The 16726-nt window shown below is 38.0% G+C and overlaps 1 protein-coding gene across 3 annotated transcripts in view; it reads left to right on the top strand.

Moving 5' to 3' along the window:
- The window catches only part of LOC106084836 (5-hydroxytryptamine receptor 1), a 537578-nt gene extending 522273 nt beyond the window's left edge, over positions 1-15305 (top strand). For all 3 annotated transcript variants that reach the window (XM_059362084.1, XM_059362083.1, XM_013248767.2), the window contains one exon: positions 11524-15305. In XM_059362084.1, the coding sequence (XP_059218067.1) occupies positions 12686-15028 (2343 nt within the window). In that variant the 5' untranslated portion in view covers positions 11524-12685 and the 3' untranslated portion in view covers positions 15029-15305. The remainder of the gene's footprint in view (positions 1-11523) is intronic.
- Positions 15306-16726: the final 1421 nt, after the last annotated feature.

The raw sequence follows: 16726 nt of genomic DNA, 5'->3' as shown, positions 1-16726 counted from the left end.
ACTGTCGGCAAAGATGTTCACACTTGACGTCCTCGCGTTAGCACCACACCACATCGCGCATTCCGTGATCGCCCGGATCTCCGCCTGCAGAACCGTATTATGGTCAGGCAGTCTAAAGCAGATCCCAGTCCCTGGGTTCTCATTGTAGACCCCCAGGCCCACTCTGTCGTTTAGCTTTGATCCATCCGTGTAACATGATCTTCCAGATGACAGTACTAGGGTTCCGTCAATCCAAAACTGTGCCGATGGCAGCAGTGCCTCGCACTCGACTTCAAGGTTCATCTGTGGTGGGTTCATCTTCCTGGTTACTCAGACCCAATTTTTAATACGATATCCTTATTCTACTATTCAATACCTTTAATTCGATACCCATATTGTCCCGATCAGGCCACTTTTGATTTTGGGTGATGTTTTTGGGATAAGGGGGAGGGTCTACCCTCCTTCCGATATCGAAAAGTTATATAGACTATGTTTCCTTCCAGACCAAAATACATAATCTGTGAAAATTTGATACCCATATTGTCCGTATCGGACAGTAAAAATTTGATTTTGGGTGGTGTTTTTGGGGTAACGGAGAAGGGTCCGCCCCCTCCCGATATCAACAAATTATAAAGCCTATTCCTCTTTCCTGACCACATTCGTAATCTACTCCCGAATGCCTTTCAATTGGGTCCCATATTGTCATGATTCTCCAATAAACCTATTGTAGAGGGTTTTGGTGTTGGGGCGGCCCCCCGTTACTTGGACCCATTTTTTTCATATTGGGTTCCATATTGTTCCGATCAGTGCGCCGCTTTTTTTTTTGGGTAGTACTTTTAAGGTTAGGGGGAGGGTCCACCCCCTTCCGATATCAAAAATTTATACAGCCCATGTCTCCTTCCAGACCAAAATACATAATCTGTGAAAATTTGATACGCATATTGTCCATATCGGTCTACTTTTGATTTTCGATGGTGTTTTTGGGATAACGGGGAAGGGTCCGCCACCTCCCGATACCAACAAATTATAAAGCCTATTCCTCCTTCCTAAAACACATTCCCAATCTACTCCCGAATGCCTTTCGATTGGGTCCCATATTGTCATAATTCTCCAATAAACCTATTTTAGGGGGTTTTGAGGTTGGGGCGGCCCCCCGGCACTTGGACCCAATTTTTAATATGAAATTCGTACTCTACTCTTGAATACCTTTCATTTTGGGTTCCATATTGTCCCGATCAGTCCGCCGTTTTTTTTTTTTTTTTTTTGAGTAGTACTTTTAATTTAAGGGGGATATTCCGCCCCGCTTCTGATGTCAAAAATGTATATGGCCTATGTTTCCTTCCAGACCAACCTACACAATATGTGAAAATTTCAAAATATTTGGTTCAGCTGTTTTTGGGTCTATACGTAACAAACAAATGGACAAACAAACAAAACCAAATTGGTTTTTGTATATAAGATTTTGTGAAAATTTTATTCTCATAAAACCTTTTTTCGGAATTTGATTTTCCTCATCACTATCTCATTAAACTCATCAATATTGGATTTTCAAAAAAATTTGATCTGCTTACGCTCTGTTATTTTCATCTTTAAAACCTTTTCGTGATTTTTCGAACATATTCTATTTAGCTTGAGATCATATTCAATGCATTCTGTTCAAAGAATAGCAAAGCATTGAATATGATCTCGAGCTAGAATATGTTCGAAAAATCATGAAAAGATTTTAAAGATCAAAATAAAGAGCGCAAACACACAAACCAAACCGGCCCGCCGCTACGCTGATAGGTCAATGTGGTCTAAGCACAAAATGCATTTGCAGTGACATTGAACAAATCTCAAGTGCACAACAAAATATTTTGCCAATGTTATTGTGTTTGTTGTTATTAGCATTGATGATTAATTTGTATTAGAATAGCGGAGAGCAAGGCTTTCTTCTCTCTCTCTCTCCCTCTTACTGCGCTTAATAGAGTAAGAGGACTTATTGGGTGCTGTTTCAAAACAAAAGCCTGCTTTACACCGTACTCGATAGTCATTGGGCATATAGAGCACCTTAATTAATTTGACAAAGATGTTGATGAAATGTATGGCGTATCAGAAATTGCGATCTACCACGCCAGTCGAAGGGTTTTGAATGGAAGAAACGGTAGATTAGCAACGAATGGAATTGATGAAAAGCATTTCGCTCTTTATTCAAAATTTCTGGACCAGAATAACGAGAGACCAAAATGAATTATTAGTATACGAATTTTTGCACTTTCATAAAAAACCAAAAAAAACATCATGTGGGCATGCCAAGCAAAAACGGTTAATCGAATCCATTGTTTTAATCGGCTTTACACGTCATAAATCGAATTTGATAATGAAAAAATGTCTTAAAGTCCATTATTTTTGTAAAATAGTTCACTTTTTGATAATCGCAAAAGCCGACTTTTAATAGTCGAAAGTAGGTTTTTTAATAATCCAAAAGAGTCAACTTTTTAATAATCCAAAAAAGTCGACTTTTTATAATAGAACCAAAGTCGACTTTCTGACAACAGAAAAAAAGTCGACTTTTTGACAACAGAAAAAAAGTCGACTTTTTGACAACAGAAAAAAAGTCGACTTTTTGAATATTAGAAAAACTCCAGAAGTCGACTTTTTGATTATCAGAAAAAGTCAAAAAGTCGACCTTTCGATTATCAGAAAAAGTCGACTTTTCAATTTCACTATAGATTCCTAGTATTGACTTGTAGCCAGTTTTCTCGTACTTGAAATCTTTATCGCATCGACAATCTCAGCTCGGCTTTCCTTTTTGACTTTTAAAAGTTCGTAACTTTCTTCTTGAGATTATTTAAGAGAGATATGCAAAATATATTTTTCCGTTGTTTCTTTTTTATCGAACTGTCTTTTTGTGATTTTTAATTTATGGTGCTGTAATCCAATTAATGCCAATAATAAAAAGAAACAAATAACTATTTCACAAATCTTACCTTCATTAGTTACTGTTGTTGGTCTTTCCATGCTTCACAGTTTATATTTAGTTAAAATTATTGTCTATCAAGAGCTTTTGCGGTTTTGTAGAACATAATAATTCCCAATGCAAATTGCTTTCTATTTAATCATATTCACAGTTGCTCTCATATATCAAATAATGTTCTAGGCACATCGATTTGCCCTATGCTACAAAGAAAACAGCATGGCCATTCTCCCACTTTGTTATTAAAACTGCATATCTCTTAATGATTGTAAATTTCTTTCTTCTTTACACAAAACACACACACGAACATACAACCGTAGACCAATCAAATAATGACGTCATTACATTGTATTATTATGCTCTCACACTCTCCGCAATGTTATGTTTTCTCAATAGTATTTATGCATATAGGTTTGTAGAAGGCTACATACATTACCATATGTCATTGCGCTATACATACACAAATAACTGTTCTTTTTCTTAGGCATTGCTGAAAGCTGCCAAATAAATCATAGTTTAAGGAACACATTTTTCTTCTTATTTGCACAAGTTTCTATATAATTTCATAACTGCAATTGTTGTTTTGTTGTTTGCTACAACACCAACAATTCATATAACACAAAAGCTTTGTTCTTGTCACTTTTACTGGCGATTATATTTATGCGAAAACAAAAAAAAACCGTTTAACAGTTGCTCCTCTAATGGTCACTATACGCAATATATTGCAAAGTATTATTTATTAGATTTCACATTTGTTTCATGTAGTTTATTGCTTTAGAATCACTGAAAGTTTCATAAATCACTTCCATTTGCATATTTTACCGTTTACCGAAATTTCACAACGAGCCATTAGGGAGCCTAAGTCACATACGCACGCACTACCGAAGAGTTAAAAACGAACTGACATCCACCACTCAAAGAAAAAGAAAATAATGCAAGTTATGCCAAAAGATGTTATGATGAGCATTTGTATTGCATTGTTGTTGTAGCATTATGGTTCGATTGCATTGATCAGATGAGCAAGCTTTTGGGAGAAAGGAACAACTAACAAAGGAAGTTATTGAGAGTATTTAAATTAAGAGGTTGTTGAAAATGATATTTGGAACTATTCAAAGCTGAAGGGCTACGAACTGCTTTAAAATGTTATCAAACCATTGTAACAATATTTGATAAAAAACACTAACAATTCCGCTGGCAACAATAACACACAACTAAACAACAATTGCCATGTATTGCCAAACAGAAGAAACCGCCTAAAACTATGCCACGGTTTAGTTGTAATTTTGACTAACAGGTATGTAATGGCCTTTCTAATTTGGATTCAAAGCAGAGTAAATGTTAACGAAAGGAAATGTAAAGGTTTTGTGGTTCTTCATTTAGATGCTAGGAGTCGACAATAGTACCTGTCGACTCCTAGCATCTAAATGTCAAATTAAGTCAAAGATGGTAAACTAACCCGAATCAACCTGAAATTTTCTGCTGACTTTTTTTAGACGGTTTATTCAAGACTTGTCATTGAAACGTAAAGAACTCTAAAAAGATTGATTAAATGTTTGTGTTTCTTGAAGCAAGAAATATTCTGTTGCTATATGGCAACCCCAGGGCTGTTACAGGTTTTTTATTGAAGAAAGTTTTGCTTGTAACACCCAGAAGGAAGGGAGCCCATTGTTAAGTATACCGTTCGACTCAGAATCATTTTCTGATTCGATTTAGGTATGTCCATCTGTCTGTTTCCGCCTAAAGACGAAGCCTAATGAAATTGGAAAAATCGGTTCTGATTTGGATATAGCTCCCATATATATGTTCGTCCGATTTGCAGTATTAATGCAATAAAACGTTAATTTGTAAACCGATTCTCTCGAAATTTGGTAGGAAGGATTTTCTCATGACTCTCGACATTACTGTTGAATTTGATAGAATTCGGTTCAGATTAAGATATAGCTCTCAAATATATATTGGGTTGCCCAAAAAGTAATTGCGGATTTTTTAAAAGAAAGTAAATGCATTTTTATTAAAACTTAGAATGAACTTTAATCAAATATGCTTTTTTTACACTTTTTTTCTAAAGCAAGCTAAAAGCAACAGCTGTTAACTGACAGAAGAAAGAATGCAATTACGGAGTCACAAGCTGTGAAAAAATTTGTCAACGCCGACTATATGAAAAATCCGCAATTACTTTTTGGGCAACCCAATATATTGGCCGATTTTCACTTCTAGAGCCACTGCAAGAGAAATTATTGAACAATCTTCCCAAACAACACTTTCCTCGACGACTTCCACAATATCTATAAAGTTTGATCGTAATCGGTTCAGATTTAGATATAGCTCCCATACATATGTTCGTCAGATTTTGAGAAATATTGTAATAAAGTGCTCATTTGTAAACTGATTCTCTCGAAATTTAGCAGGAAGAATTTTTTATAACTTTACTTTATTTTTATTGAAGAATATCATAGAAATCGGTTCAGATTTAGATTTAGCTGCCATATATGTATATCCGCAAATTTTCACATCTAGAGCCACTGCAAGCGCAATTATTGACCAATATTGCCAAAATTGTGCTCAATGCTTTCCTCGATCCCTACCATAATATGTAAGAAGTTTGATCAAAATTGGTTCAGATTTAGATGTATCTTCCATACATATGAATGTTCGTCAGATTTTGGGTAATTTGCAATAATGTTGTCATTTGTCAGCCGTATTCACTACAGTTTAAACATATTTGCTCGAAATTTGATATGGATCATTTAATAACCCATCTGAAAATATCCGCCGAGGTCCATCAAAATTTAATTAGAATTAAATATAGCTCCCACTTTGAAACTTTAGGGTAGGTGTGGGGTATTATAAAGTCGGCACCGCCAGATTTTGCCTTTCCTTACTGGTTATACAATCGGATATTGTAAATGAGGATTGTCAAAAAGTTATGTCTTCTTGGTTGAAACTATTCTCTTAAGAGTATTTTCATTTGAAGAGCAGTAAGAAAGAAAATTAATCCACTTCATATATTTCTACCAAATTTTAATTTTCATAAAACGTTTTGTCGAAACTCGAAGCCATCAATACAACTTCCAACAGATGCACAGAATCGTGTGTAGTACGGGAGAAGTGTAATTAGTCACAGAAAGAATGTCTGGCATTACCCAAAAATAAATGCATTGGAAAAAATACAGCTAATAGTCAAGATTTTCGAGTGTGGCTAATGTGGTAATTGCAACATAGATGCGTTTTCGCCATTAATACAATTCAAATACAACATACCAACGCACGGCCCTTGAAGCCATCACACCTAATATGATTGAAAAGTCTTCAAAACAAAGACGGAACGCATCCCATAGTGGTTGGTGTGTATTGCTATCTTTGGCTTTCCTTTTCCATTTGCATCTCCGATCGTTGAGCTCGTCTCGAAAGAAACAAGGATTGTAAGATTTAATGATATTTGCCCTAACGGGCAAAAACTTGGAAAATGAGAAATTCGATTCTCATAGAAATTTTCTTCGGAATTTGACATTCACACAAAATCTTGTCTTGTCGAAATTTGATTCTCATAGAAATTTTCTTCGGAATTTGATTTGCGTACAAAATCTTGTCGAAATTTTTATTATCTAAAGAAAATTTTGGGTTTCATAGAAAAATTATTTTAAAATAAAATATTGCATCCTATCCTTTGGTGGTACATTTAAAACAAAGTTAGACTCCAAAGTGTGAGAAAAATTGCGAAAAATATATATTGTCTTCTATACCTCATTTAAAGTAATTTCAAGATGTAGAAAATGGAACCCCGGCCTAGCTCTTGTTAGATTTCATGGAACAAGGTACCCTCTTGGGAAACAAACAATATTTTTTTGTTATTCTTCCTGCCAAATCTCATTTATGCGAATTATAAACGCAAAACAATTGATGCTTACAATAAAATAAATCAATGTTTCACAAAACTTACCTTAATCACTTATCTTTGCCGGCCTTTGCACGCTGCTGGCGTTTATAAACTTCACAGTTGACACTTTGTTAAAAATATTGTCTATTTTAAGTCTTGTAGTTTTGTATGACGTAAAAAATCACTATAATGAATAGCTTTCTATTAAATAACCACTTTACATATATTCACAGGTGCCCTCATATGTCTATTAATATTCTACTCTATTCGATTTGCAATGGCACATAGAAAACTGCGTGTCCATTATTGACCATTTACTATAAAACTGCATTTCCCTTTTTTAACAGTTACATTATGACGATTGTGAATTTTATTTCTTTATTTTTTTTGCTGCGCTGCACTCAACACTAGACACACAGGAGCATGTATTCAAAGATAGACCAAATAATGACGTCATCTTAACATTCCAATGAATTATGCTCTTACACTCTCCATACTCTTCTTATGTTTCCACAGTATTATTTATGCACACATGTTTGTACGTACGTACGTACATGCCTACAAACATTTCAACTTATCATTTGACTATACATACACAAATAACTGTTCTTTTTCTTCGGCATTGCAAAAAGCTGCCAAATAAATTATAGTTATAGGTACACATTTGTCTTCTTATTTGGTCATGTTTCTACAGCATTTTATAACTACACTTGTTTTGTTGCTGTTTGCAACAACACCAACAATTCATACAACACAATGACTTTGTTCTTTTCACTTTTTACTGGGGTTTATATTTATGCAAAAACAAAAAAGAAACGATTAACATTTGCTCCTGCAATAGTTAATATACGCAATATATAACAAAGTATTATTTATTTGATTTCACATTTGTTTTATGTAGGTTATTGCTGTTGATGCTTGTATTTGCATATTTTACCGTTTATCGAAATTCGATTACGACCCCATGGGGAGCCAAAGTCACACACGCACGCACTACCGAAGAGTTAAAAACGAACTGACTTCCCCCACTTGAAGAAAAAGAAAAGAATGCATGTTTGCCAAAAGATGTTATGAACAGCATTCGATTGCAGTGTTGTTGTTGTTGTTTTACATTTGAGGGTTTGAATGATTGCATTGATCAGGAAAACAATTAACGAAGGAAGTTATCGAGAGTAGATGAGAGGTTCTTTGAAATGATGTTCGAAACTTTTCAAAGTTAGAGTAGCAAACTACTTGAAAATTCTATTGAAACGAAGTGTCAATATTTGGTAAACAAAACTGCTTACATTTCCGCTGACCTTAAATGACACACTTGACACACACAAATCAATTTTCTCAATTTCTTAAAAACCCTCAGTGGTGGCATTATAACCACATGCCATATATTGTCAAACAAAACAAAAAGCGCCTAAAACTATACAATTGTTTAAGTTCTCATTTTACTTTATCAATTTTGGTGTTGCCACTGTAACCAGCCTTTCTAATTTTCAAAGGGAATTTAAAACGCTTTTGTGTTGTTAATCAGAGCTATTTGTCGACAGATATTTAAGAGTGGGATGACAAATTATGTTTAAGGAAAGGTAGCAATAGGTACAAATTTTCGTCTTAAGGTTGGTACTATATTCTATTCTATTGAGTTCTGGAAGACCCCTATCCATTCCTGACAAATGTGGTTCAGATGGGATCATATTTAGTTATACAATATCTGTCATATAGATCGATCTCCCGATATAGTGTATTGAGCCTATAAAACTAGCATTTTTAATCCGATTTCAATAAAATGGTACAGCGCGTTGTGCCAAATATGATCCAGATCCGACCATATTTAGATGTAGCTGCCATACAGACCGATCTTCCGATATAAAGTATTGAGTATTGATCCGATTTCGTTGAAATTTGCCGCACTGATTTTGGATAAACCTTTACACATTTTTGTTGAATATCGTCCAGATCGGACCATATTTGGATATACCTTTTTAAATTTGGATCGCATTTGTCGAGTTCTTTCCCCGGTGTCTCTTTTTGGGCAAACAATGAAAAGAAAAGGACAAAAGAAAATAATTGCTATGCTATTGGAGCTATATCAAGTTATGGTTCGATTCCGACCATAATGGAATGAATGTCGGAAACCATAGTAGAAGTCACTGTGTAAAATTTCAGCCAAATAAGAATTGCGGCGTTTAGGGGCTCAAAAAGTAAAATAGAGAGATCGATTCATAGGGGAGCTGTTTTAGGCTATAGACCGATTCAGACCATACTTGACACGTATGTTGAAGGTCATGGGAGAAGCCGTTGTACAAAATTTCATCCTAATCAGATAATAATTGCGTCCAAAAGAAGCCCAAGAAATCCCAGATCGGTTTATATGGCAGCTATATCAAGTTATGGACCAATTTAAACCATACTTTGCACAGTTGTTGAAAGTCATAACAAGGCACGTCATGCAAAATTTCAACGAAGTCGAATGGAATTTGCGCCCTATAGAGTCTCAAGAAGTCAAGACCTCAGATCGGTTTATATGACAGCTATATCAGGTTATGCATCGATTTCACACATACTTGGCACAGTTGTTAAAAATCATAAAAAAACATCTCATGCCAAATATCAGCCAAATCGATTAAGAATTGCGTGCTCTAGTGGCTCAAGAAGTCAAGACCCCAGATCGGTTTACATGACAGCTATATCAGGTTATGGACCGATTTGAATCATACTTGGCACAGTTGTTGAAATTCATAACAAAACACCTCATGCAAAACTTCAGACAAAACGGATGACAATTGCGCCGTCTATAAACTCAAGAAGTCAAGATCCATGATCGGTTTATATGGCAGCTATATGAAAACACCCATTTACGCTCCCAACCGACCTACACCTATAAGATTTTGTGCAAAATTTCAAGCGACTAGCTTTACTTCTTCAAAAGTTAGCGTGCTTTCGACAGACAGACGGACGGACATGGCTAGATCGACATAAAATGTCATGACAATCAAAAATATATATACTTTATGGGGTCTGAGACGAATATTTCGAGGAGTTACAAACAGAATGACAAAATTAGTATACCCCCATCCTATGGTGGAGGGTATAAAAATATGCCGTGTGAAAACGGGTAGAGATATCTATTTTAAATGGTTAAAGCTGAGCTGTTAACGAGATCATCTGCAAAATTTCAAAGCTTTAGGTTGTCCGGGCGCCATTTGGCAGGCCCCTAAAGTTGGTCACCTCGGTATTTCGAATAATTGTTCGGGCTGCCAAATCTTCATTTATGGTTTGATTTTTTAAATTTTTTTCTGCATACTGATTGAAAATACCCACAAAAAGTCCGCTTGAGTTCTACAATATCTCCACTCGATATTGGACTTTTTTTTTTTGTGCAATTTCGACCGAGATCTGCTTCGTATTTTGCATACACTAACGGACTACTGTGGTACAGGGTATTATAACTTAGTGCATTTGTTTGTTACACCCAGAAGGAAGAGCGATAGACCCATTGATAGACCGTTTGACTCAGAATCACTTTCTGATTCGATTAGGCTATGTCCGTCTGTCTGTCAGGAAGGATATACATATGACTCTTAATATTGGGTTGCCCAAAAAGTAATTGCGGATTTTTCATATAGTCGGCGTTGACAAATTTTTTCACAGCTTGTGACTCTGTAATTGCATTCTTTCTTCTGTCAGTTATGAGCTGCTACTTTTAGCTTGCTTTAGAAAAAAAGTGTAAAAAAAGTATATTTGATTAAAGTTCATTCTAAGTTTTATTAAAAATGCATTTACTTTCTTCTAAAAAATCCGCAATTACTTTTTGGGCAATCCAATATTACTGGTGAATTTCATAGAAATCGGTCCAGGTTCAGATATAGCTGCCATATATGTATTTCGCCAGATTTTCACTTCCAGAGCCACTGCAAGCGCATTTATTGACCGATCTTCCAAAATTTTGAACAATGCTTTTCTCGACGCAATATCTGAGTAGTTTGCTCGAAATCAGTTGTGTGATATAGCTCCTATATATATGTAAAGGGAGCCCCGGATTGTTTAATTACCCACCTGAAAAGAGATATCTCTACCCGTTCTCACACGGCATATATTTTATTAATTTTTTTCGATTTTCTCCCACTGTGAGACGGTTGACTACCCAGATAGAGATCGCAATAGTAGGATCGGACTGCTTTTGTATCGAAATCGTCTTCAAGACCTTCAGTACCCCGCAGACATCCTTCAGAAAGAAAGTGCCCCAAACCTATATGGAAGCCTATTTCTTAGAAACTACATAAAGACTCTTACCCCGATTCCCCACCTCCAATGTGGTTTCTTAATCTTTATTGATCTAACTAGCCGAAGATTTGCTGATTACTTGTGGTTGAAGAAGTTTAGTTTTAATTTTATTCCCATAATTTATATTGGGTTGCCCAAAAAGTAATTGCGGATTTTTCATACAGTCGGCAAATTTTTTCACAGCTTGTGACTCTGTAATTGCATTCTTTCTTCTGTCAGTTATCAGCTGTTACTTTTAGCTTGCTTTAGAAAAAAAGTGTAAAAAAAGTATATTTGATTAAAGTTCATTCTAAGTTTTATTAAAAATGCATTTACTTTCTTTTAAAAAATCCGCAATTACTTTTTGGGCAATCCAATATTTTATCTGCATTTATTTCTTTTAAAGAATGAACGATTTTCTAAGACCTTAATTTTCTCATTCATGTTCTTTCAGAATTCGGACAATCACTACTGTGTTTCCATAAAGCGGTTTCAAGCAACAAAAGGAACAAGATTTTCATTCAAGAACAAAACCAAAACAAAAGATAAAACTAACCAGAAATATATATTTTCGATAAAACGAAAGCGAAAAACTTACAACAGCCCCCACCCCCTTCGAAAAGGAAAACACAACTACAACTAGGCAACTTAATACTGGGAATACTGAAGCGAAAATTGTGAAGCGAAAGGGAATCTAAGTAAACCAACGCCACCACAAACAAAAGCAGACCTCAAAACGACACTGATAAATGGATGATGTTCACATGAAAGGAAGCTGTGATGCACAATGTCATGTTGTCTTCACTTTACTGGGGAACGTAAACGTGCCAGTCCAACAACTACCCAAGTCTTTTCTACGAGTTCTAAGAATAAATGAAAGCATGACTGACATGTCACATGTGAGTGAATAGAGTAAAACAGGAGCAGAATTATGATAAATGGCAAGTAAACTACAACAAGAAGAACAACAGCAGCCAATGAAGAAGAGAGTGAGAACCTAAACTGGGGAAGAGACAAAAACGGAAACACTTTTTATGTCAATCAAACCAACGAATAGGGACATGCTGATGACGAGTGAACAAGAATAGGTTACCAGTTAAACCAGCACTCCACATTACAAACCATCTGCCGACAGGACTACACTGCTCCAAAAGAGGCTAAAAACACCGACCTAGCGAGAGAGAGAGTGCGATCCAGAGGTGCTTAAGAAAGACATTTGAATAAATGGATTTTCACAAAGCATTTGGCAAAAACATAATAATTATTCATCAAAAAGATATCCGTAAGAAAGGAAAAAGATATCCTCGACTTGCCAGCAGCATCTGCATTAACCCTCACATATGCACAAGACACAAGATTTTTGACAAACAACTGGTAAATGCTTGAGAGTGTGTGCAGTAACATAAGAAAAATGTCCTCGCATAACAAACGGACGAGCCATTATTAATGAAGAACATTTTTTGGAGCTAACTTAACCAAAAAGAAAACAAAAAAGTACAAAAGTCGAGTCGAAGCCCTGTAGCCCAGTTAAACGAGTACAAGAGAGCGAAAGTGTACTTTTGGAACCTTCTTCTTTTAGGGGCCCAGAGCTATTAGCCAGCACTCATCTTCATCATATGGATTCACTAAGCCAAGACAACAACCTACAAGCTATAAAAGACTTTCAAAAATCTTCATCTGCTTCATCGGGTGAGTTCTATGCCGCCCACCATTCGGCCAATGGTCTACACCAGCTCTATACAGTATCCTCCGTCGCCGCTGCCGCTGCCACCGCTTGCTCCGCCACCAAAAATTTCAAATTTCATCACTATCAGCGAGGAAAATCTTTAGTTTGGCCTAATTTCGGACAATATCTGAGAAATTTTATGTTCGCCTTGCTAAGGGCCTTGATTTACATACTATTGCTATTAAGCCTTAGCGATTGCTGGTTTCAAGTTGGTTCAGCCGCTTTGATTCTAACATCGTCGAGGGAACAAACGCCAACACAGTTGGAAAATCACTCTTCACATTCACCATCAGCAGCTTCTGCATCATTGACGCCACAACTTTTACATTTGCCCATACAGGCCTTGATTTTTGAGGTAGATGCTGCCATAGCTGCTGCTGCCGCCGGCACAACACCTTCAGAGAATCGTCAGCGTAGGGGCCCCAGGAAACAGCACAACAGTAGCAACTCTACACTAACGAGCCGAGAAGAACAAACAAATGATGGCAAACAGGCAGCCGCCACCGCTACGGACACGACATCAACATTGCATGGCCAGGCCGGTGGCAGCAAACATCATCGCCACAACAGCAACAACAACAATAACCACCAACAGCAGCAGCAACAACAGCAACAGCAACACAGTATTAGCACCATGTTTGGTGCAGGCGCAGCTGGAGAAAAAGCAGGAATTACAGCATCAACAATGGCTTCATTGTCTGGGGGGCCATACCATCATGGATACCAAAGCCACGGCAACAGCATTAGCATGCAAAGCATCACCTCAACATTATCGGCGGCATTGTCGACAAATGACACCGAGTGGTCAGCCTCAATGCCCAGCCTTAGCTCAGCGGCATCAGCCTCATCATCATCACCATATGCTTCGTTTACGTCCACATCTCTACCGTCCTCTGTATCCTTATCCTCCGCCCCCTATTCCTCCTCCACCTCGCCCCTGGCCTCGGCGACGACGACCCTATCGGACAACGGCAGCATTAGTTCTCCCGCAACACCTGTCGAATTCACCATGCCCGCTGTCCATACCGTATTGGTTAGCATAGTCCTGCTCTTTGTTATCCTGGGCACCATTGTTGGCAATGTTTTGGTGTGCATTGCTGTGTGCATGGTCCGTAAACTACGTCGTCCTTGCAATTATTTATTAGTATCCTTGGCTCTCTCTGATCTCTGTGTCGCTGTGCTAGTTATGCCCATGGCTTTGCTCTATGAGGTTTTGGAAAAATGGAATTTTGGCCCGGTCCTCTGTGATATTTGGGTATCCTTCGATGTGCTCTGCTGTGCAGCTTCCATATTGAATTTGTGTGCCATTTCGGTGGATCGCTATTTAGCCATTACCAAGCCCCTGGAGTATGGGGTCAAGCGTACGCCACGTCGCATGATGTTGTGTGTGGCCCTGGTGTGGCTGGCGGCTGCCTGTATTTCATTGCCTCCCCTCCTCATATTGGGCAATGAGCATGTCGATGAGCATGGCAATCCCATGTGTTCGGTGTGTCAGAACTTTGGCTATCAGATTTATGCAACTTTGGGTTCCTTTTATATACCATTGGCTGTAATGCTGTTTGTCTACTATCAGATATTTAGGGCGGCGCGACGCATTGTTTTGGAGGAGAAGCGGGCGCAGACCCATTTGCAGCATGCCCTCAATGGCACGGGCTCCCCTCCGCCGGGTCACACCGATTTGGATGCGCACCCCCAGCAGCATAGGCATAGCAGCTTTGGCAACACATCTCTCAACTACTCCACCTGTGGCGGCGCTCTCTCCACCAGCCATCATAGTAGTGGTGGCACCGCCGGCGGCCACGGAGGTGGCAGTGGTTCTAGTGGTCTGCTGGGTTCGCCTCACCAAAAGAAATTACGTTTCCAATTGGCCAAAGAGAAGAAAGCCTCCACCACATTGGGCATTATAATGTCCGCCTTTACCGTTTGTTGGCTGCCATTCTTCATTTTAGCTCTCATACGTCCCTTTGTCGAATCGGAAACGACGCATGTGCCACAGTCCTTGTCTTCGTTGTTCCTATGGCTGGGCTATGCCAATTCGTTGCTCAATCCCATTATCTATGCCACCTTGAATCGTGACTTCCGTAAACCTTTCCAAGAGATTCTCTACTTCCGGTGTTCCAGTCTCAATACGATGATGCGTGAAAATTACTATCAGGATCAGTATGGTGAGCCACCATCGCAGCGTGTAATGTTGGGCGATGAAAGACATGGGGCGCGAGAAAGTTTTCTCTGAAATTAGGCGAATTGAGAAGAAGGCGCAAGAGAGTGAAAAGAGTGTTTCAAAGTAGACAAATGGTGAGCAATGGGTGTAAAAGGGGTAGAGAGGAAAATTAGTGGCAAGGCAAATGTAATAGAGACGATAGAAATAGTGATTTTATACTTAAAGACCATTTAAAGCTGAATTAGTGCATGTAACGTAATTTTAAAAAGATGCCTGAAGCTTTTGTTGTGTACGACGATGGTCATTTCAGTCGGGAATACTCATGCATAAAACCAACATAAAGCCAGAATAAGTAACGTAGAAAAGTTCCCTATTAACATTCATGTAACAAATAAAACCTAGTTAGTGGACGTAACGTAGAAAACGATATATAAAGAAAAACAATGTGTAAGAGGCCAATCATTATTGATATACTAAACTGAAAGTAATTTGTGAACGTAACGTAACATAGAACACGATGTACAGCTTGGGGATCAGTTTCGATAAGCAACACCAGTTGATTATTAATATTCGATATAAGGTTTGGTAAGACGCCAAATGATAAGTGACATAGCACATAAAGCATAGTTAACGTACGTAGTGTAACATAACGTTAATACAACACATAAAACGTCGATTATGTATTGCTTTAATAAAGGTTTGATAAGCGATTTAAGACCCAAATTCATAATTGTTGTACCAAAACAATTCTGATTAGTCAACGTAACGCAACGAAGAACACGGTTGAAAGAGTCTTTTTATGTATCACTATAAACTATTCAGTGCAAACAAATCGAGAGAAAGATTTATAGTACTATACTTTTGTATGTTACGTTACGTCACTAAATCGTCGAGGCGAAGGCGCGATATTCAGTCCTGCGATTTTAGTTACACTTGATTTTGCTCGTAGCATAGCGTTGCGTAGACGTTTACGGTGTTTTATTTCCTCTATAGTTTCGTTGCTTATCCATGGTTTTTGGGATCATCGAGCAATGCCTATGATAAAGGGTGGTCATCTCCGTACAAGCTGCTGTTATGTCGGCCCATGTGTGGGTGTTATTTTGCAGCTCCTCCGTTAATGTTTCCTTGTATTTGCGTGCTATTTCGAGGTCTTTTAAGTTTAAGAGGTTTGTGCTTTTTCACGACGGCTGGGCGTAGACGTAGAGTGGCCACTAAGAGCATGGGAATGCTATAGATGTCGGCTCCTCGTTTAGTTTTCACATCCATCAGCGAACCCAGAAACAGTTTGCTGATAAGTACGTGGTCGATTTGATTACGGGAGTTTCCATCTGGTGATTCCCAAGTATATTTGTGTATATTTTTATGGGGGAATTTAAAGCCTCCAATAAAGAGTCGGTTTCTTGCGCAGAAATCAACCAAGCTGTCGCCATTGCCATTTTGGTATTGCCAAGTCCTTGCATTCCCATGATTGATTGTTGTTGTTATAGCAGTGTGTTGTACACTGAAGCGGCAGCCCTTGCCGATGAAGGAATCCATCGGGTCAATCCGGTACCTACAACCGGCTGCCATGGGATTGCCCATGATTGATTGTAGTTTATTGTTGTTTTTGGCCATCTTGGCATTTTGGTAGAGAGCGTATCACTGAGTCGTCATCGGGTTTGGTTGGCGCTTAGCATTGTACAATGGATATTTTGCGGAATTTTGAATTTAATCTTGCCGTCATGATGCGTTCATATATAACATTGTATTATAGAAGAGCCCGCTTTGCCT

Source organism: Stomoxys calcitrans, chromosome 2 (genome assembly GCF_963082655.1).
Source record: "Stomoxys calcitrans chromosome 2, idStoCalc2.1, whole genome shotgun sequence".
In the NCBI taxonomy this organism is placed as follows: Eukaryota; Metazoa; Arthropoda; class Insecta; order Diptera; family Muscidae; genus Stomoxys; species Stomoxys calcitrans.
This window is presented reverse-complemented; position numbering and strand designations above follow the sequence as displayed.